The 23,455-nt window shown below is 41.0% G+C and overlaps 2 protein-coding genes across 9 annotated transcripts in view; both read right to left on the bottom strand.

Annotated features, from left to right (window-relative positions):
- The window catches only part of LOC111954752 (eyes absent homolog 3), a 32,451-nt gene extending 28,775 nt beyond the window's left edge, over positions 1-3,676 (bottom strand). For 4 of the 7 annotated variants that reach the window (XM_023974661.2, XM_070436179.1, XM_023974660.2 and 1 more), the window contains exon 1: positions 3,547-3,672. The gene's annotated coding sequence lies outside the window, so the exon portion shown is untranslated. Of the gene's footprint in view, positions 1-3,546 lie in introns of all 7 variants that reach the window. The other 3 variants (XM_023974662.2, XM_070436181.1, XM_070436183.1) reach the window with 1 other exon arrangement.
- A 4,982-nt stretch (positions 3,677-8,658) lies between these two features.
- Positions 8,659-21,662, bottom strand: LOC111955269 (serine/threonine-protein kinase Sgk1). 2 transcript variants are annotated; one of them, XM_023975443.2, is made up of 9 exons: positions 21,543-21,662; positions 13,582-13,657; positions 12,253-12,325; positions 11,847-12,032; positions 11,426-11,670; positions 10,970-11,189; positions 9,554-9,709; positions 9,325-9,414; positions 8,659-9,074 (listed from the first exon to the last, which is right to left on the bottom strand). In XM_023975443.2, the coding sequence occupies exons 1-9, from the start codon at positions 21,568-21,570 to the stop codon at positions 8,913-8,915; spliced, it is 1,236 nt and encodes a 411-aa protein (XP_023831211.1). In that variant the 5' UTR covers positions 21,571-21,662; the 3' UTR covers positions 8,659-8,912. The 2 variants fall into 2 exon arrangements, with proteins under 2 accessions (XP_023831211.1, XP_023831210.1); XM_023975442.2 differs by lacking the exon at positions 21,543-21,662 and adding an exon at positions 14,206-14,430.
- Positions 21,663-23,455: the final 1,793 nt, after the last annotated feature.

Below are 23,455 nucleotides of genomic sequence, written 5' to 3'. Positions count from 1 at the left end.
TCCACAGACACTGAGGTATGAATCTTTTTTATTTATTTATTATTTTTTAAATAGGCTATACTGTAGTCTACTTCAGGCATCATTAACTAGATTCAGCTGTGGGTGGATTTTTATGTTGAGCGGATTGTCACGGGGCAAGAACATAATTACAAATACAAGTGTTGGGCTAAAATAATTATTTCAAGCTTTGCTTACATTTGTATACGATACTTGGGAACAGATTTCTTAAATTAAAATACATTTTTTCCTGGTGTTTTTACAGTCTTATGTCCAACAATGAAAATGTAAGTTTATTAAAATTGGGATGTCTCTGTGCTGCCTATGAATATTGTCTTGATAAGCAAACATTGTGTGTATGATGATCTTACTGTTATTATTATTGCCTCCTCTAATAAGACTGTGACATTTACAGGGGCACTGTGCTGATTTGACTTAATCTTTGTCCAGGAAAACCAGCCCTACAGTGCCTTCAGAAAGTATTCACACCCCTTGACTTTTTCCACATTTTGTGTCACTGGCCTACACACAATAACCCATAATGTCAAAGTGGAATTATGATTAGGAATTTTTACAAATTAATTAGAAATAAAAAGCTGAAATGTCTAGAGTCAATRAGTATTCAACCACTTTGTTATGGCAAGCATAAATAAGTTCAGGAGTAAAAATTTGCTTAACAAGTCACATAAGTTCCATGGACTCACTGTGTGTAATAGTGTTTAACTCATCTCTGTAAGGTCTCTCAGTGGAGCTGTGAATTTCAAACTGATGCAACCACAAAGACCAGGGAGTTGAACATTGAATAACCMTTTGAGCATGGTGAAGTTAATAATTACACATTGGATGGTGTATCAATCCACCCAGTCACTACAAAAATACAGGTCTTTCCTCTCAGTTGCCAGAGAGGAAGGAAACCACAAGGATTTCACCATGAGACCAATGGTGACTTTAAAAACAGAGTTTAATTGCTGTGATAGGAAAAAACTGAGGATGGATCAACAATATTGTAGTTACTCCACAATACTAACTTAAACTACAAAGTGAAATGGAAGCCTGTACAGAAAAAAAAGAAAACAATTCTGCATTCTGTTTGCAATAAGGAACCAAAGTRAACATKGAAAAAATGTGGCAAAGAAATTACATTTATGTCCTGAATACAAAGTGTTATGTTTGGGGTAAATTCAACACATCACGAGAACCACTCTTCATACTTTCAAGCATGRTGGTAGCTGCATCATGTTATGGGTATGCTTGTCATTGGCAAGGACTAGGGAGTTTAAGAAGGAAAAAAAAGCTGATAAGCTAAGCACAGGCAAAATCCTAGAGGAAAACCTGGTTCAGTCTGCTTTCCACCAGACACTGGGAGGCAAATTCACCTTTCAGCAGTGGAGTTGCTTACCAAGACAACGTTGAATGTTCCTGAGTGGCCTAGTTACATTTTTTTTTATTAAATAGTCTTGAAATCTATGGCAAGACTAAAAAAAAAAAAATATCGGCCGTCTAGCAATGATCAACAACCAACTTGAGAGTTTGAAGAATTTGTTAAAGAATAATGTGCAAATATTGTACAATCCAAGAATGCAAAGCTCAGAAGTTTACCTAGAAAGACTTACTGCTGTAATCACTGCCAAACGTGATTCTAACATGTATTGACGCAGGGGTGTGAATATTTATGTAAATTAGATATTTCTGTGTTTCATTTTCAATACATTTACAAACATTTCTAAAAGACACGTTATTGTGTGTAAATGGGCGAGAGAAAAAATATATTCAACCCATGTTGAATTCAGGCTGTAACAACACATTTTTGAATATGTCAAGGCGTATGAATACTTTCTGAAAGCACTGTATACATTTTTTCTGAATAATGTAGCTCATTGAGCTTGATTTGATTCATATTAAAGATAACATATAGGGCCCGTTTCCCAGACACAGATTAGGCCTGAACCTAAAACTAGTCCTGGACAAAAAAAAGCAAGCTCAGCATGTTTTTAGTTCAGGACCAGGCTAAATCTGTGTCAAGAAAACCAGCCCATTRAAAACTGATGTACCTTTGGATTCTGTTCTTGCTTCTTTCTGACTCGTGGACTATTGGTAACAAATAACCTACTGTCTAGCTGGATTGCGATAACATCCTGCTATGGTTTCAATTAAATTATTTTAATTAAAAGCTACTCAATTATAAGTTTTGACCTTCATAGTAGTAGCTAGCTAACGCAGGTAAAAACCAATGACAAGCTGGCATTGCCATTATCTGTGGTGGTGGTGGTAGCTATCTGATTTTAACAACGCTAGTATTTACACACTAACGTTACTAGTAGCGTTGCTGGGAATTAACGTTAGCTTGCAAAAAAAAACATTAGTCCGCCGGGAAATTAAATTTCAACGTACTCTGTCGTGGGAATTTGAGAAAAAACATCTAAATGGAACAAACGTGAGTCTGTTGTAGACCCATGCAGTTTCTCTCTGCTTACCTCATGGACATGTCAAAATAAAAGTCCCACACAAGTTCTTGCTTTTACGTGTGCAGCAGGTATGGCGCACGTGTAGGATTTTGACATGAGGTTTAGTATATTAGAATCCCCACATGGAGCAGGTACTCTTCCCCAGATCCACATAAAACGTACAGATATTAAGATATAGCTAGGTAAGCAGAGAGGAAGTGAGTCTACAATAGACCCACGTTTGGAATGTCCGTTTAATTTGTTTGTTTTTCTCAATCCCCCCTGCATAAGGACCAACACTACAGAYAACCGGCAGAGTAAATKTAAATGTAATTAACTTCAGGCTTCCTGCGGACTATTTTTACAAGATAATTATGACATCTGGTGGTAGCTRCTTTTAGTGTGTAAATACTAGCCTTGCTAAAAGCAGCTATGGTGGTGGGTGTCTGAGGCTGACTTTAGACTGTAATTTCAATACATKTTGAATGATAAGCGTGCAGATGATRGTAAAATAGCTAGCCAATTTTGCCTCCTGGGCAAATCCAAGTTAAATTCTATACAAGTGAGTGGGGGGGTACTAATAAGTAATTAGCATGCCCAAAACAGGTGTGCTAACGTTAACTGCTACACGCACAACACTGGTTCCTMATTTCTATTAATCTTTATTCAGAAACTGCATACACGATTAAGTGTTGCTAGCGATGGCACGCTTACTAGAACATTCTACATTTGTAGAGTCAAGGACAGCTTGTGAAGGTGAAGTCCAGTTATTGCTAGCAAATAAGATATCTAGCTAACCGCTAAATTAGCCAAATTACTACGTTACTTAGCCAACGGACTTCTCATTTTAGCAAACTAAGAGGCATTGGAAAGCTATAAAATATGGTTTTATATATTGCAATTAGCTGAGTACCGGGAACATAGCTAACTAGAACGTGTTAGCTAGCGCATAGCAAACTGCATTGTTTTTAGCTAGCTAGCCAACTCTCTCGAGATGCTATGCTAGCTAACGGAGTATTGCCGCAACGTGTTGGAACTTCCCTTCCAAAGATTGAAATCGTTACCGCCGTGGGTCTACATTTTAGTTAGTCAAACTTAACCTTACCATTGGTGTAATGTATTTTTGCTTTAGTCGAATGTCTTCGTACTGAATCCACACCGCTTTGTCTGTTGTTAGACCACTATTTAGCAGGAAGTTTTGATTATTCATGTTACGCCGTGTGCACGGTCCTTGCAATCCGGGATCTTTGGGACGTCACTACCCATCATTGAAGCTGAAATGTTAAATGTTAAATGGTTAAGGGGTACTTTAGATATGTTTCCATCAAATTGACTGACTTGTCGCAGATAAAAGGCTGTGCATGATGATGTATGGCACATAAACATACCTTGTGCGTTTAAATTCACATGTACTGAATAAAAAAGACAAGTTAAATGGGTTTCCATCGCATTTTCAACTCTACTAATGGTTTTCTCACTTTTTTTGTTGTTGCTTTATATTGCAAGTGTGCCCACTATGGTATTGGCATGTGCGCTCTAGCCAACAGTGCGGCTAGAGCGCACATATAACCTACAAAATGAGATTMTTATGGATAAAAGAGCGAGATTATATTGTTATTTGTCAAACGGCAGCCAAGCATCAATGATCATGTCATCAGAATAAGACACTTGTTATTTATTTGAAAGGAGCATCAAACTCATCAATCAATCATTCAAATGTATTTATAAAGCCCTTTTTACATCAGCTGATGTCACAAAGTGCTGTACAGAAACCCAGCCTAAAACCCCAAACAGCAAGCGATGCAGGTGTAGAAGCACCTGCATCATCATTTTTGCACTTTCACCACCCTGTGAACRTCATCATAATTTATTTAATCTGTAGCCTAATAAACTGCATGCTTTCCCAACGAGTCATGGTGGGAAGACCACACATCATCGCATGACTCTACATTTATTTTGAATAGACGACAACATCCTGTATACTTCTKGCCCCTCTTTGGACACTGTGTTAACTAACCTCCAGACGAGCTTCAATGTCATACAACTCTCCTTCCGTGGCCTCCAACTGCTCTTAAACGCAAGTAAAACTAAATGCATGCTATTCAACCGATCACTGACCGCACCTGCTCGCCCGTCCAGCATCACTACTCTGGACGGCTCTGACTTAGAATAAGTGGAGAACTACAAATACCTAGGTGTCTGGTTAGACTGTAAACTCTCCTTCCAGACTCACATTAAGCATCTCCAATCCAAAATYMAATCTAGAATCGGCTTCCTATATCGCAACAAMGCATCCTTCACTCATGCTGCCAAACATACCCTCGTAAAACTGACCATCCTACCGATCCTCGACTTCGGTGATGTTATCTATAAAATATCCTCCAACACTCTACTCAACAAACTGGATGCAGTCTATCACAGTACCATCCGTTTTGTCACAAAAGCCCCATACACTACCCACCATTGCGACCTGTACGCTCTCGTTGGTTGGCCCTCGCTTCATACTCGTCGCCAAACCCACTGGCTACAGGTTATCTACAAGTCTCTGCTAGGTAAAGCCCCGCCTTATCTCAGCTCACTGGTCACCATAGCAGCACCTACTCGTAGCACGCGCTCCAGCAGGTATATCTCACTGGTCACCCCCAAAGCCAATTCCTCCTTTGGTCGTCTTTCCTTCCAGTTCTCTGCTGCCAATGACTGGAACGAACTGCAAAAATCTCTGAAGCTGGAAACACTTATCTCCCTCACTAGCTTTAAGCACCAGCTGTCAGAGCAGCTCACAGATTACTGCACCTGTACATAGTCCATCTATAATTTAGCCCAAACAACTACCTCTTCCCCTACTGTATTTATTTATTTATTTTGCTCCTTTGCACCCCATTATTTCTATTTCTACTTTGCACATTCTTCCACTGCAAATCTACCATTCCAGTGTTTTACTTGCTATATTGTATTTACCTYGCCACCAAGGCCTTTTTTTGCCTTTACCTCCCTTATCTCACCTCATTTGCTCACATTGTATATAGACTTATTTTTCTACTGTATTGACTGTATGTTTTGTTTATTCCATGTGTAACTCTGTGTTGTTGTATGTGTCGAATTGCTATGCTTTATCTTGGCCAGGTCGCAGTTGCAAATGAGAACTTGTTCTCAACTTAAAATAAAGTTAAAATAAAATAAAAATATATATATGCACATCATTTACACCGACATTTCTCGGTGGAAATTTCAGCTTCTTTCATACTGGACACCGATACATAAAAATGGTATCCATGACTTAATCTGACTCTGGGGAAATAGATAAAGGGCCTCAATGCCAAAATCCCAAAGTACCTCTATAGGGATAGGAAAGGTTTGTGGTTAGGGTAGGGACGTCCTAAGGAACCCGGATTGCACTAACTACGCGTGTCGTGCAGCAAAATTCGTATCCCCCTTCCCCAATAATTGGTATTTTGACCAATCACATCAGATCGTTTCAAATCAGAACATTTTCAGACCAATAGTGTGGAAAATATATATAATTGCTCCTCCCCTTTTGTCCTCAGAACAGCCTCAATTTGTCAGGGCATGGACTCTACAAGGTGTYGAAAGCGTTCCACAGGAATGCTGGCCCATGTTGGCTCCAGTGATTTCCACAGTTGAGTAAAGTTGGCTGGATGTCCTTTGGGTGGTGGACCATTCTTAATACACATGGGAAACTATTGAGCATGAAAAACCCAGCAGCTTTGCAGTTCTTGACACAAACCAGTGTGCCTGGCACCTACTACCATACCCCGTTAAAAGGCACGTAAATAGTTTGACTTGCCCATTCAACCTCTGAATGGCGCACATACACAATCCTTGTCTCAAGGCTTAAAAATCCTAACCTAACCKTAATGTTTTGTACACTCAGTGCATAAAATTGAATGTAGCCTATATTTCCAGGAGACCAGCACCAATAATCAAAATGTACCAGGTGTGTGGTGCTTTTTTAAATTGATATGAAAATGTATGGAAACGTGTTCCTTGGAATAGAATGTAGTCAGCTAAAACTGACTACTTACTATTTTAGCATACTACTTACCAAGACTTACCATATATTTTCTTAAAACTCCTCAATTCAGTATCAAACTGGCCTCCAGAAAATCACTTGGTTCACACTTCCATTTGAATTTGGTCAATACATTTTATTTACCATTTTGAACAGAKAGATTACAATTCAATATTTTAATGTATCAATACTAGGAATTTGTCCTCTGGTCTTTAAACATACAGTACATTATGTGTCATGACGTAAATAAATATATATGGAGAAATAAAATACAAAAACAAATAACATATGTAAAGCTTCCAAATATGGAAGAAAATCACCTAGAACTGTATTGCGTTGTTTGTAATTTTCTACAAGAAGGAAGCGGTACCACAGAATGGTCTGTAGATATTCACTGCAGAGTCAACACTTCTTTGCAGACCAACATTTTCAGACTTGGCAGGATCAAGGAAGTTTAAGTGACATATCAAATTAAGTGTCAGTCCTTTATCAATTTACACTATATAAAAATAAAAAAAACGTGATTTTCATCATGAATAGATATTTGTTCTGTCAGCCATTACAAGGTTATTATATCTGTTAAGGCCAAATAAAATAAAATCAGTTCATGCCCTTTTTTAATTTTGACTACTGACATCTGGTAAACACTGTGATCTTCCATAATCTCAGTCATTTTAGAGGATGATTTTTTAAGGCATGATGACTAATGGAAAAAATATATCTCTGATCAATTAAAGGTGATTCGTGCCAAGCCTGCGATGTTATTGCACTATTTAGGGCCATCAGTAAATGAACGGCGCTAGCTCTGTTTACAAAGAGTAATTTCAGTCTAAGCTCTCGTCATTGCAGCAGCACAGCTTTTCAGGTCGTGGTCTCCAGACCATGAGGATAACAGGGAAGAAATAGATACAAATTGATCAGGCCTACCTCCTCCTACTGTCACATGGCTGGAACAGACAGGCACACTTTACAAAACGAAATACATGTRCAGTTCCTTTCTATATCAATCTAGCAGGAGTTCTGTACACAATGCAAATGGATATACATAACAATATAATGGATTCTCTAGAGTGTTTTGCCAGCAAAACAGCAATCACTTTCACTCGCAAGAATAACAATGATTGATATAATGTGTTATTACTGCAGAAGACCTATTATTGCTGGTAAAACTGTATACTCCATTTTCTGTATTTATGATTAAAAAATATATTAATGAGTCTACAAACATTTATGTCAACACAATTTGTCAACACAGTCTCAGGGGGGTAAAAGTGCAGGTATTAGAAGAACAAAGGCAAGAACATTTTGTTCACATAGGGAGTATAAATAGTTAAACATTTAGAGCTTCTTAATATATTACTATGGTTTTTGTTAAAGATTCAAGTGGAAAATGTGTTTTTAAAAGGAGTAATTTGTAATTTCTCAAACTGAAATACTGTAGTAAAATGAACAGTACCATTAAAATAGTAAACCAATGCATTATTTGRTAAGATTACGATTAAATTACTATGCCATGACATGATATGCAGATTTCTTGTAAAATAACATATTCCGTGTCTGCTTTCTATGCATCGGCATTCATTTGCTCTATTATTATCAGTATTTGGATGAAAATTATCCACCAGTAGAATTTGGTTCAGATGGTACCATAGTAMCCTATTTGGTCCAAAACAAAATTGTTGAAATTTCATTATCCATTCTGGTGTTTTCCTACTTGTTTGAGATATGATTTTGTGGGTGAAAAGATATGCAGTTGACCAAGAGACAGAGTGGATGCTTAAGCAACGCAAACATTTTCTTTACCCTTGTTTCCTCAAGTGCAATCCACCATTCACATAACAAACAGATAACAAATGCATTGTGACTCGGACAGACATGTACATCTTCAATATATGCAGAAAGATTAGGAAGGCATGGACCTCTCTACAGCTAGCGCCAGGGTCATAAGTCCAAACAGACTGGAAAGTCTGTGGGTTTGATGCAGCCGGCTCTTCTTGCCTAGCTCTGTGGGTACAGTACTGTTCTCGCTGCCTTGAAACTTCAGGCACTTACTTCACTCTTATCTCCGACAGTTGTCGTAGTCCACATCGATTTGAGAGAAATGTCCTTTCTCCCTGTAGTACAAAACATAATCTCTGTTTCCCACCTTGGCACACTTTGGATCAGTTTTGGGGTGGGTGGGTAGGTAGGGCCATTGGTGTTGAAGATAAGAGTCCCATGCAATCTACACCCCTCATGCAACAATCCAACAAGATCTGGAGTTTCTGGACCCCCTTTTCATGCCTCTTAGGCATGTCATTCAGGATTTCCATTAGCAGGCCATGCAACCCTCCTAAGCTGCTCTAACAGTGCGTGGTCATTGTCCCAGGCAGTGTTTGTCTGTTCCTATTCCCCCTCTCAACTGTGGAGGGGATGAGGATCGAGGTGGATAGAGGAGTCCTTCACATGAAGCTGTCAGCGGGTCCATAGGAGAAGCCTGGGAAGGCTCCAGCTGCCTCCTTGATGCTGCTAGTCACCAGCAGACCGTCGGTGTTGCACAGAGATGAGGTCACAGGGAGGTGGGTGAACTCTGGGTCAAAGTGCCTAAGGTCCGTAGGCCCGCTCTGTGAAAGCCAACCAACCAGAGCACTATATTAGAGACGTGCTCTAAAACACAAAYATCAAATTCACATTTCACACCCATACAGCCTCTAAATATATACATTGTTGTCCTTGGGATGCAGTTTGTGACCATTTTTGAGTAAAACAAAAATGGAAATTCTACTTGAAGTGAACAAGAAAAGGTACATTTGTACTTCTCTCTCATGTTAACCTGGAAGACTACATGTATACATTGTTGGTAGATGTACTTACCACTGAGGGAATGTAGGGTGGTGTGATGTTCCTTGCCATCAGGTCATCCCAGTTGATGGGTGAAAAGAAGGTGTGGAACTTCAGTTCCATCTAGAGGCAGATAAAAACACTACATCAATCCACTGGTACAGAACAATACTGAGACCTTGTGTGTTATTCATATAATGTATTTGTTTGTTGTACATGGATTGCTCTGTATGTGTCTATGTCTGTGTATGTGGGTACTTACAAAATCATCTTTCACTCCCAGCCTCTTGGTGCGGTCCTTTTGCAGGAGCCCCTCCAACAGTTCTCTTCCTGCGTTGGACACGTTGGGCTTCAGTACGAGAGGCTTGTTCAGGATATTGTTGTACATCTCAGCTGTGTTGCGGCTGTAGAAGGGGGGCTATGGAGAGAGACAGCAAAAATCAGTACATGCTACTTGGCCAAACTCCATACAAACCATGCACCATGATTGTCAGTGTACTTGTGTGATTCATACTGACATTCCTGCTCAAAAAAATAAAGGGAACACTTAAACAACACAATGTAACTCCAAGTCAATCACACTTCTGTGAAATCAAAACTGTCCACTTAGGAAGCAACACTGATTGACAATACATTTCACATGCTGTTGTGCAAATGGAATAGACAAAAGGTGGAAATTATAGGCAATTAGCAAGACACCCCCAATAAAGGAGTGATTCCGCAGGTGGTGACCACAGACCACTTCTCAGTTCCTATGCTTCCTGGCTGATGTTTTGGTCACTTTTGAATGCTGGCAGTGCTCTCACTCTAGTGGTAGCATGAGACGGAGTCTACAACCCACACAAGTGGCTCAGGTAGTGCAGCTCATCCAGGATGGCACATCAATGCGAGCTGTGGCAAGAAGGTTTGCTGTGTCTGTCAGCGTAGTGTCCAGAGCATGGAGGCGCTACCAGGAGACAGGCCAGTACATCAGGAGACGTGGAGGAGGCCGTAGGAGGGCAACAAACCAGCAGCAGGACCGCTACCTCCGCCTTTGAGCAGGAGGAGCACTGCCAGAGCCCTGCAAAATGACCTCAGCAGGCCACAAATGTGCATGTGTCAGCATATGGTCTCACAAGGGCTCTGAGGATCTCATCTCGGTACCTAGTGGCAGTCAGGCTACCTCTGCTCTGGTGCTCTACCACTAGAGTGAGAGCACCGCCAGCAATTCAAAAGTGACCAAAACATCAGCCAGGAAGCATAGGAACTGAGAAGTGGTCTGTGGTCACCACCTGCAGAATCACTCCTTTATTGGGGGTGTCTTGCTAATTGCCTATAATTCCACCTTTGTCTATTCCATTTGCACAAACAGCATGTGAAAATTTATTGTCAATCAGTGTTGCTTCCTAAGTGGACAGTTTGATTTCACAGAAGTGTGATTGACTTGGAGTTACATTGTGTTGTTTAAGTGTTCCCTTTATTTTTTTGAGCAGTGTATAACTGACATATATAACTGACATGGTGACATACGGTGTCCCACCAGAGTCTATAGAGCTCTGGTCAAATGAAGTGCACTATATAGGGAACAGGGTGCCATTGAGGATGCATTGATAGTGGATATCATAACTATTGTAAATGCATTGTGAAAACTGAACCATGAAAGAGATGCTGAAAAGAGCAGTGATCAGTAATGCCTCACCAGTCCATAGAGCATCTCGTAAAGCACGGATCCCAGGCACCACCAATCCACGGTTCGGTCGTACGCCTGCTTCTGCAGCACCTCGGGGGCCAGGTACTCTGGGGTTCCACAGAAGGTGGTGGTGGTCCCAGTGGGTGCCAGGCCCTCTTTGCAAAGGCCAAAGTCTGTCAGGACGATGTGGCCCGCAGAGTCTAGCAGGATATTCTCAGGCTTCAGATCTCTGTGAAGTTGAAGAGAAAGGGAGAGGGTTAGGAAAGTGCAACTCTCCCTATACTTAATGCATTTTAATGCAAAAGGTGGATAAACAGTGTTTACGTCCGTTTACCTTCCTCTAAACCACTGGACCCTATTCACCGGACAAGACTACACATTTCTATGAGTGGTATTTTTTCTGTCATGTGCTATGACATATAGTCACCACCAGAGGGTGGTGTATGATAGGATCTTAGTTCATACCTGTAAACAATATGCAGGGAATGGAGGTATCCCAGAGCACTGGCGATCTCTGCAGCGTAGAACCTGGCTCTGGGTTCTAGGAACACCCTCTCTCTCTGTAGATGATAGAACAGCTCTCCTCCATTCACGTAGTCAAGCACAAAGTACAGCTTGTCAGTAGTCTGGAAGGAATAGTGCAGCCCCACCAGGAAAGGATGTTTGATATTCTTCATCAGGACACTACGCTCCGCCATTATATGCTTTTGCTAGATGAGGGAGTAAGAGAAAGATGAGCATACCACTCACAATGACATCAGTGCAATACTTAAATTAGAGCAACTGAGCGAGCGACTGAGTGGTTGTATTTGTTTGTGGCTATTGCAGCTTGCTTGGAGTATTGACTGTGTGTTTTTATGGTGAAGATCAGTAGAGTAAGACTCACTTCTTTCTTCTTCAAGATGATTTTCTTCTGTAGAACCTTGACGGCGTAATACTCGTTGCTCTCCCTGTGTCGAGCCAGCAGCACCTTCCCAAAGCTCCCTTTGCCGATGATTTTCAGGTAGTCGAAATCACATGGTTTGATCGCCAGCTCTTCAGCTAGTGAGCTTCTGGGGGAGGTCAGTAACATCTAAGAACAGAGGAGGAGAGAAGGAGCTAAGAATGACCATCTTGGCTCTGGATAAAATCATCTATTTTCAGTTCACACTGGTAATTCAAATGGCACCCTATTCCCTATATAGTGCACTACCATAGGGCTMTTTTAAAAACTGGTGCACTATAAAGGGAATTGGGTTCCTTTTGGCTCAGTCTGTCCCAGTGGCCAAGGCATGTGTTATGCTGATGCTCACCGGATTTAAGAGCTCAGCATTGTCCAGCTTCTCATTCTGGTTCTCATCGATCTTGAGGAAGTCAACTTCAGAGCTGAGGAATGAACAGAGAATGTTAGAATGGAATCCTCCTTCACTTATGATTCACTGATACACTCATTGCCACTTTGTGATTTTATAGGGATGAGTGACCTCTCTAAGTTGACATTGTATTTTCTAGAGTGCTTAAATTATAACAGTAGTCTACTACTTAGATTGCCATCACAGGCCAGTATTACGATTCATACTATTTTTCAAAGTCGGACATTGCAGTAAAATGGTGAGTAATTAGATAGAGAAGGTTCCATTTGTCATAACTGACCCAAATGAGATACAAACTGGCCAAGACTGYAAATAAGGGTCTCTCTTCTCTAACTCCTGAGAGACTATTCAGTTGTTCTTGACCCCCTCCCTATACACCATGTAGCCTGCAGCACCATCTGAAAAGTAGTTCTAAGCCAGGGGATCAGACAGCACACACAGACTAGCACAAACAGCCCAGAATCTGACTGCTGTWACAACCTAGCACCTGAAGATGGTATTTCATTTTTKAAATATTTTATTGAACCTTTATTTAACTAGGCAAATCAGTTAAGAACAAATTGTTATTTACAATGGCGACCTATTCCGGACGGCACTGGGCCAATTGTGCACCACCACGGCCAGATGTGATACAGCCTGGATTCGAACCAGGTACTATAGTGACACCTCTTGCRCTGAGATGCAGTGCCKTAGACCGCTGTGCCACTCRGGAGCCCAAGGTGTTTGGGAATTTTCCACTGAGCTAGACCCCCACCTGGCCCCTTTTTAGGCTGTTGAGTACAAACCATATTGTGTGGTGTGCGCTTAATTGAATTACCCGGTTATCCCAGTCAAGGGGACACAGGGGATTTGCAGAAAAGATGCTTAAGCCCTGGAGAGGCCGTGGCGGGAACACACTTGACATGACATAACTATTCTTGTGCTGGCTTTGCCTGCTTGGCCCCAGATTACTGCTTTGACTCAGAATGTGAATAGTGACGTGCAGATGATTGGATTGAAAATGTACAGTAGCTTACACTGACCTAGGTAGACCTATACAATTATAAATAAACACATAGACCTAATCTAATGCCATGGGAAGCAGATGAAATGTCGCACAGAGGCCTATTGTGTGCGCACCTATCATATATCTTGACTATTTGATAAATATCTATACTTTCAGAAAAGGTCATTTGTCATAATATTATCATATTTCATTGGCAGTTGGTAGCTCATATATAATATCTAAACATCTCATTTGGCCATACAAGTGCTCCATATAATACTTACTGTTGACACATATGTGGGTTTGACACCAGCCTCGATATGAAGTCGTTAAGTCCAATTTTCCTCTCCTTGATGAAAGCTGCAAATCAAAAATAAGTATTTATGTCAGCTGGGCGCCCAGAGAACACAACGTCACAGATTTAACACAGCCCTTCATCAGACCTAAACTACACCATTGCAGAACTAGGGCCATGGATAGGCGTCTACTATCTACCTGGGATAACAGCTTACATTTCATCACAGTGCGGTGAACAGTCTAGAAATTATAGCCGTATGCCTATACTAAATCTGTTCAAAAGTTTCATTTTAAAATGTTTCAGAGGTTCAAAAATTATTTGGAATGGATCCCGTTATAACGCATTATGTGCCAAATTTAGTCGTTATGCAACAAAATATTACTATTCCTTTGGCGAACCGCCGTGTCGCATAGTGAAAAATAACACTCAAAGCCTATATCACAAACATGGACATGAGTAAAGGAGCCACACACCAATAGAGACTACAGTCCATCTACAAATCATAATCCAAAGAATATTGATGCATACTATTAAACCACAATGTAGAAGCTAAATTCTAAATAAAATAATTGAACTTAGATTAACAGAAATAACTGATTATTATGCCTACCAGTGAGGACTGACACAATTCCTCTCATTTTGCAATAAGACAAGTCACATGGAGCCTTGGTTACAGCCATGGTGAATAAAAATATGTATCCACTTGTAAAACAGCGCCAGTAGAAAGCCCCTTTATGGAGAAGACACGCTGGTTGCTCTAGTACCAATTGCTCCACTTCWTGCGCACTGGCTACAGAGAGTCCTGCCTGCGAACACGGTCAGTCCAAAATGCCTATCCAGGGCGCAGGGCGGCAAGGCGTTATATACGGAGCACGTGGTTTGAGGAGGAGCGGCATACTGACGTCACTTGGTTACCAAGCAACTGTCAGAGGCAGTGATGTCACGGGATTCCGCAGCTCCATCTCTTGCCTGCAGGAGGCGGGGAATGACAGGAGGCGCGCAGCAGCACATAGGTGGAGCGCGCTAGATTGAACATCGCTTCCCCAACCCCCTTTTCTACCAATGGAAAGATACGGTTGGCTGTAATCTCGATMGAACCGATAGGATTAAAGGCACTCTGGATCATTGCCAGCAGCATACCACCCTGCATACCACTGCTGGCTTGCTTCTGAAGCTAAGCAGGGTTGGTTCTGGGCAGGCCCTGGATGGGAGACCAGATGCTGCTGGAAGTGGTGTTGGAGGGCCAGTAGGAGGCACTCTTTCATCTAGTCTAAACAAAGATCCCAATGCCCCAGGGCAGTGATTGGGGACACTGCTCTGTGTAGGGTGCTGTCTTTCGGATGGGACGTTAAACGGGTGTCCTGACTCTCTGAGGTCATTAAAGATCCCATGGCACTTATCGTAAGAGTAGGGGTGTTAACCCCGGTGTCCTGGCTAAATTCCCAATCTGGCCCTCAACCATCACGGTCACCTAATAATCCCCAGTTTACAATTGGCTCATTCATCCCCCTCCTCTCCCCTGTAACTATTCCCCAGGTTGTTGCTGCAAATGAGAATGTGTTCTCAGTCAACTTACCTGGTAAAATAACGGATAAATAAAATAAAAATTTATAATGGAATAACAGGTGCATTGATCCTAAACAGACTTCTGTCACCAGCCTCAAAAATACACTGAACAAAAATATAAACACACCGAACAAAAATATAAACACACCATGTTTCATGAGCTGAAATAAATCATCCCATAAATGTTCCACACACACAAAAAAGCTTATTTCTCAAAAAATGTTGAGCACAAATTTGTTTACATCCCTGTTAGCGAGCATTTCTCCTCTGCAAAGATAATCCATCCACCTGACAGGTGTGGCGTATCAAGAAGCTGAATAAACAGCATGATCATTACACAGGTGCACCTTGTGCTGGGGACAATAAAAGGCCACTCTAAAATGTGCAGTTTTGTCACACAACACAATGTGCAATTGGCCAGTGGTGGAAAAAGTACTCAATTGTCATACTTGAGTAAAAGTAAAGATACCTTAATAGAAAATTACTCAAGTAAAAGTGAAAGTCRCCCAGTAAAATATTACTTGAGTAAAAGTCTCTAAAAGTATATTTGGTTTTAAATATACTTAAGTATCAAAAGTAAATGGAATTGCTAAAATGTACCATTTCAAATTCATTATATTAAGCAAACCAGACGGCATAATTGATGATAATTTTTTTTATTGAAGGATAGCCATGGGCACACTCCAACACATAATTTACAAACAAAGCATTTGTGTTTAGTGARTCCGCCAGATCAGAGGCAGTAGGGATGACCAGGGAGGTTATCTTGATAAGTGTGTGAATTGGACCATTTTCCTGTCAAAATGTAACAAGTATTTTAGGCTATCAGGGATAATGTATGGCGTAAAAAGTACATTATTTTCTTTAGGAATGTAGTAAAGTAAAAGTTGGCAAAAATATAAATAGTAAAGTACAGATACCCCAGAAAATGACTTAAGTAGTACTTTAAAGTATTTTTACTTAAGTACTTTACACCACTGAAATTGGTAGGCTGACTGCAGAAATGTCCACCAGAGCTATTGCCAGAGAATTGAATGTTMATTTCTCTACCATAAGCCGCCTCCAACGTCGTTTTAGACTATTTGGCAGTACGTCCAACCGGCCTCACAACCACAGACCATGTGTATGGCGTCGTGTGGGCGAGCGGTTTGCTGATGTCAACATTGTGAAACGAGTGCCCCATTGTGGCGGTGGTGTTATGGTATGGGCTGGTATAAGCTATGGACAACAAACACAATTGCATTTTATTGATGGCAATTTGAATGCACAAAAATACCGTGACGAGATCCTGAGGCCCATTTTTGGAGAAAGGCATTTCAAGATTAAACTTTTTAAAGTTCTGTAACCAATTCCCTGTTTAAATCATCAGCAAATATCCAATATGTTCTTATGAAAGGATGGAAGCAAGTCAATGCAAGRAACATTCAAATGCAGATGAAAATATGCCAACAAAAAAGTGATTTTCWTTTATATTCTGCAAGACATTATATTCTACAATACACCATCAAATCCTAACCCTGATGTTTGCAAAATGGCCTCTCCATTTCCCTGACATAAGGCCCAGTTATGGACCTATGCATACAGTGACAGTGCAGATCAAAACATTAAAACAAACCGCAGGATCAAAATAGAGAACTGTCAGGGGTAACTCCTAGGTTATGTCCCARATGACACCCTATTCCCCATAGAGCACACTACTTTTGAGCACGGCCTATAGAGCTCTCGTCAAATGTAGTGAACTATGTAAGGAATAGGGTGCCATTTGGGATGTTTTGCTTGCTCAATGGCATGTGATAGTCATGCATACTTCGAAGGATGTCCCATCTCGGGTCTGAATTTGACCGATAGTTCCTACTATATAAGAGGAAGCATGTTGCCAAGCTAAGTACATGAAGAGGCAAAATGGTGTGAAGACAACAGCTAATCGTGTCATGTCAAGTTATGGTAGTATACATTCCCAGCAAATATCTATTTACACACTGTCAGGATCAGATGGCACAACATTGAGACCTGGGTTGTGTCCCAAATGAGGCCCTATATTACCTACATTATATATTACCTACATTATATTGTGCACAACTGGTCAAAAGTAGTGCACTACAGGGAATAGGGTGCCATACATACATAAGGGCACTCCAGCTGGTGAAGACTCCACATGTAATTTAAGAAAATCATCAAGGATAACACCAAGGTCGAAAGCTTATTTCCATTGTAGTCCTTTTGGAGGGGACTACAATGGAGTCCTTTTGTAACACTTTTTTGGTTCCTACATGATTCAATATTTGTTATTTCATAGTTTTGATGTCTTCACTATTATTCTACAATGTAGAAAATAGTAAAAAATAAAGAACCTGGAATGAGTAGGTGTGTCCAAACTTTTGACTTGTACTGTATGTATACAACATATATATTTATTATTTTAAATATATTTTCCTTTATTATTTTCCCTAACCCTATCACCCCTTCCCTAATTAGGGTAAACTAATGAAACAACACCTAGACTTCTACTTCCAGTTTATATATACATTTTACGGACACAGTATATTTTGTATTTCTAATTGCCATATATTTTTCCACTGTGCTGTGTCACAAAAGTTCTGATGTCCATGTATTTTCCAAAATCAAATAATGCTTAGACCCTGTCCATCTGTCATCTACTATAATGCCAGCACGAGGTTTCCTAGTGTGTACGCACATCATTACAATGACCAAAAGAGAGGATCTGGATTACAATGTGTACATGGGGGAACTCCCTTCTATCCAGGTTTGGCTGCAATCTGATTCTCCTTCTGACAAATTAGTCATTCAAAGCCTGCAACTTGTGTTCAGTGTGCTTTTGGAGATGCTTTATGGCAATGGAAACGTGTGGTGAATCAGAGGTGCTGAATCTACAGTTTAAAAGCTTTGCATGTTTAACAGTCAAAGATGACCTTTCTCTATTTCATTAAACAACACTATTTCACACAACAACACCACATTACGGCTTTAACGGTTATATTTAGCATCCTCCCAATCCTAAAAAAAAGCCCTTAATTTGCCACCATCTCTTTGTCTGATTCATGCCAAGCAGACAGGTGGTAGTATAGGCAACATTTCCGCTGGTGAATACTACCCATGATGAGTCACTACTCACCAAGGACCTCTGTCCTCGCCAGCAGCGGCTGATAAATGCCTCTGTTAGTACTATCTGTTATTAAACCCCAGTCCCCAGCCTGACTGTCTTCTTTTACGTTACTACTTCGCGTTGTCTTGGCTACTTGTTTCTGGCTATCTCTCTATGTTCTGCTCCTACGGATGTTTTAGTTTATTATTTACATCCGAGGCAGTGTGTTGCTGGTTCAGGTCCCCATGGATGCATCTCAAATGGCACCCTATTCCCTTTGTAGTGCACTACTTTTGACCAGGGCCCCCAGTGCACAAAGGGAGTAGGGTTCCATTTGCATCTGTTTTGGATGGATCTGGTGGGAATGCAGGGCCTGCTGTGCAGTGATGACTCACACAGCCTGCTAGACCCCCACCTGGCTGGTTAACCTGCTGCTGTTGCTGGGCTGAAGGAACCACCAGGGGAGGGGGGCGCACATCCAGGCCTCCCCCGCACCACTCACTCTAGGTGGGTCGTGGCACCGGGGAGGAGTGGGTAGTGGGTGGGGGAGCCAGCCTCTCCCTCTCATTCTGAGTGTCTAAGAGAGGGAGGTAGTGTCCAGGTCTACGTCCCAAATTGCACTCTATTCTTTACATAGTGCACTACTTTTGACCAGGGCCAATAGTGCACTACCCTATGTAGGGAATAGGGTTCCATTTGGGATGCARCCCAGGGCTTTGACTTCCTGCCCCCACCGTTATGCTGCCAGCAGTCGCCCGGTTGAGTAATGAACCTCCAGTGTAATTCCCTAGAATTTCTCACCTGCTACATCCCATCTCTCTCCACGTCTGTCATTTTTGCCTTTTCTACTGCTTCTCGATTGCCCTTTTTCTCAATTTCCTCGAGAGAACCATCCCACCCCTCCCTCTTCCCTTCTATTGCTCTTTCTCTGTACCTATCTACGACTGTGCTGTCCATTCTGTCTATGCTCAGGGCACTTTGGCATTACTCAATGTCGAGAGTACTGGAGGTGTTGGGGTCCTTGAACAATGAACACGGCAATGCAGCTTCAGGTCCGAGTGAGTAGGAGGCTTAACTCATCATCCTAGCACAATCTGTACGGCAGCATTACACACAACTCCATTTCCTTCTACAATTCCCAGAAACAGAGATGACTGATATTCAAATCACAGTCAGCTGGGATACGGATATGTGCCTTTGAGTCCCAATGACTCAACATCAACTCAATGGCTAACAGCCACGGAAGCTCACTTTAGGTGAGAGTTTATGTAACAATTCTGGGTGCTATCACCAAGTACTCTATTARCAATGTCCTTCAAGCTTCTACATTGATGTCTAAGCCAACTGTTACTTAACTTTAACTTAAACTTAACCTACTGTACCAGGCCTACCACAACTGCACCTTCTAATATTCCTGCTGCTAGTATAATTACTAGTACATTTCACTAGCTACTGCTACTACTATTCGTTCTAAATTAATATTTAATTTGACCAATGCCAATAGCCATTGTATTATGGGCAAAGCCAAATTCCCCCCTGAGTCTGTTCTCTTAGGCTGTTCCAAATGGCACCCTATTTCATACATAGTGCACTACTTTTGACCAGAGCCCCATGGGCCGTGGTCAAAAGAAGTGCACTAAAAAGGGAAATATATACAACCCCATTGGTGCAGCCAGAGCCAGGTGACTACTCTACAACAGGCCTGTCACGCTCTACTGACTTCCACAGCATTACCTAGCTCAACACGGTTCAGTGGATGGTACAGGGGAGCGTCTAGGGATTATACCACAGAACAACCCCTCACATTCATTCAAAATGACAACACAACTCATGTTTACAAGCATCAATAAATGAATCAATGGGGAGTGTTGTGACTCAAGTTCTCTCTTCAAGATGCTGCTTCCCCCTTCCTTTGTTTGTTGACTTTTGAGAAGTGTAACTTGGTCAAAAAACCTTGTGATTTCACCTAATTTAAAAATGTAAAATAAAAACAATWCTATATTACGTGCCAAAGAAAGTAAAAGGGTTGACTGTAACAGTACCAGCCATAAATCCCATCATGACAGGGGGGATGGAAGCTTGTTTTGTGCAACAGGGAGGTGCAATTGAATGCAAGCTTCACAAAAAATAATCAAATTCCTAAAGCATTTCTAACCTGTATATCTATGGGTAACAGCGTTGGCGTATTATACTCGACCCGAAAAGTATTCCAAAAAACACCAGAAAATGTCCAAAAAGAGTAGAACCAGCTCACCTGCTTTACAAAATGATTTTGCCTATTAGATGTTCATTGTTTCTTTTGAAAAAAATGTAAATAATAGTTTTACCATATTAAAACGAGAGTTCAGTTCACGTAACAGTGTTGACCGTACAATGAGGGCAGACTAATCACATGAAATAAATAATCATCTTCAGAAATTACTTTGTCAAGAAAAACTAAATAACTTGGGCTTTTTGGGGGGTTAAATTAATTGAAATATTGCTACAAGTGACACGGTTGACGCAGGGACATGTCAAAATGCTGAATCTTCGCACTTTAGCAAGCCTTTATAAAATTCAGAATTATTGGTCTATATTAAAAGGCACTTCATTTAATATAACAGTATTTTAAAATGCAATATTGGTGGACAATTTCTACTTAAAATATCAAAGAGATGCAAAAGGCACTCTTTTTGTGGAACGACCCTGTTTCTCGCTCACTAATCCATACATGGGATGGATCATGATTAAAGATGTGTAAATGTGAATGAAGCAATGAATGAGTGGGTAGCTGGCTGGAATGCACTTACATTCAAAGAACAGAGTGTGCTTAAACAAAGTGTTCTGTCTGTCTGATATTTCCTGTCACTTTCTTTTCCCTCGTACATAATCTCAGCGTGTTTAGTGATTACTGGCTGCTCCCTACCAACCAGGTGAGGGATGATTATAAGAGTAAAGTGGATTATGTCACCTGTGATGGGACAGATAGAGGTGTGATTGATAGATAGATGGAGCAGGAGGTGATATGAAATTCTGCCTCTCCCTGACTAAATTATTTAGAGAGAGACCGTAAGAAGTAAGTCACGTTAAAAAAAAGGGAAGGAAAGAGAATCTGAAAGAGATGATGGAACAGACTGAAAGAGAGAAACAAACAGTTGAATGAAGACAATAAGCACGAAAAGTTATATTTAAACTCCACTTGTTCTAGACCTACAACAATGGCCTCAAACATGTCACCCATGGGATAGGCGTTGCCAGATAAAGCTTATTATCACACAAGAAATGAAAGAAGTTCCTACCTATGAAGGATTTCTTGCCAGTCTTCATGTCCTCTTCTATTTAGGTGCAGTGTGTTTTGTGTATTTGTGTCTGTCTCTCTGTGTGTGTGTCTGAAGCAGTAATATTCCAGTGTATGTCTCTGTGTGTGTGTCTGAAGCAGTAATATTCCAGTGTATGTCTCTGTGTGKGTATGAATGATGTAATCTTGTCTCCAGCTCCTCTCCCTCAGTAATATTCCAGTGTATGTCTCTGTGTGCGTATGAATGATGTAATCTTGTCTCCAGCTCCTCTCCCTCAGTAATATTCCAGTGTATGTCTCTGTGTGCGTATGAATGATGTAATCTTGTCTCCAGCTCCTCTCCCTCAGTAATATTCTCTATCTCTCTGCAGCACCGTTTGAAAGAATTCGACTCTGCAATTCACAAGACCAGCAAATCCTTTCCTTCATCGCACTTCCCTATCTTTCTCTCTCTCTCTCTCTCTCTCTCTCTCTCTGTGTCTCCCTCTCTCCCAGGCAGTACTGGCTGAACTGATGAAACCAAAGAGGCGAAACCAGAGAAGTGTGACGCACCTGTCCCCCTCTCAACCCCCCTTCACCTGTTCCTTTATCTACCAGAGAGCCACAAACAAAACAATAGCAGGTGTCAGGATACGGTTCCCGTGAGTATGGGAGTCCTGCCCGAGGGAACCTAGTCTGCATCCTAAATGCACCCTATTCCCATCACAGTGCACTACTTTTTTTTTTACCAGGGCCCAGGTCAAAAGTAGTGCACCATATAGGGAATAGGGGGCCATTTGGGACTCAGACCTGGTCTCTATGACACTAGAGCGCACCTGAGTCACTTGAGCAGTACAACACCAGGTTTTTAAATCCACCTTTAATTGGGGGATATTACTCTAATGATGGTGATGATGATGGTGTCTCCATCCCCCTATAGTATAGTATAGTATAGTATAGTCTTTCTATTTAAAGTCTCTGAAGTAATCCAGGAAGTAAAGTGATCTGTTTAGGAACACTGTTAGAGTTCTGATATATTTTACTGCCTGAGGTCGTACGTGAATAGATACAGTAGGACAATGAATGTTGGTCAGGAAACGAGGTCTGCTTCCCAAATGGCAGCCTATTCCCTTCATACGACACTACTTTTGGACCATGCACTGGTCAAAAGTAGTGTACTATGTAGGGAATAGAGTGSCTTTTGGGACACAGCCTTAGGTCTGTGGGCACACCTGGCTGCCATTCACTGTAGTTCTATGGTGAGTTCTATGCAACTGGGTCATTGACGCGGTAAGGCCCTATTCAATTTCTTTGTTAGTGCTAATCTAAGACACTGAATATGTGAAATCATTGTTAAAAGTGTTGTAAAATGTGATATACAAGTGTATGCAGGCGGTAGGAAGCCCAGCGGTTAAGAACGTGACAAAAATATGRAATGTAAATGTTTGCATTATTTAATGTACTGAATATAGTACATAGTATTTGACCATGGTGGATATAAATAGCTTCGTTGAGTGGGATCTTGCAACAGAATGTAACATTGTGTCCAATACAAGTCCTGGCTAAAACTATTAGGTCCAGTTTCCCAGACACATATATTAAGCCTAAAAATCATGTTCAAAGGAGATTCACCATTGAAAGTTCTTCTTAGTCTAAGATTAAGCATAATCTGTGTCTGGGAAACTGGCCATTAGAGAATCATTTAAAAAGTTGAGTTCACACATGGATGTTGCTGACTTTTAATCTTTCTGTTCACCAAGTCCTCTGTTAAAGTTGTAATCCTTAATGRTTAAACTGCCAGGTCAGTTTGCGACATTACAGCAACAAAGAAGTTACTGCAAACAGCGAACACTGTCTCAGACATCATTGCACGCGCGATAGAAGAACAGTATAAGTACTGCAATTTTTTTCTCCCTTGAATGCGCAACGCTCCCC

This window comes from Salvelinus sp. IW2-2015, linkage group LG30, assembly GCF_002910315.2.
Source record: "Salvelinus sp. IW2-2015 linkage group LG30, ASM291031v2, whole genome shotgun sequence".
Taxonomy (NCBI): Eukaryota; Metazoa; Chordata; class Actinopteri; order Salmoniformes; family Salmonidae; genus Salvelinus; species Salvelinus sp. IW2-2015.
Note: the sequence above shows the minus strand (reverse complement) of the source record. Positions and strands in the feature narration are given on the sequence as shown.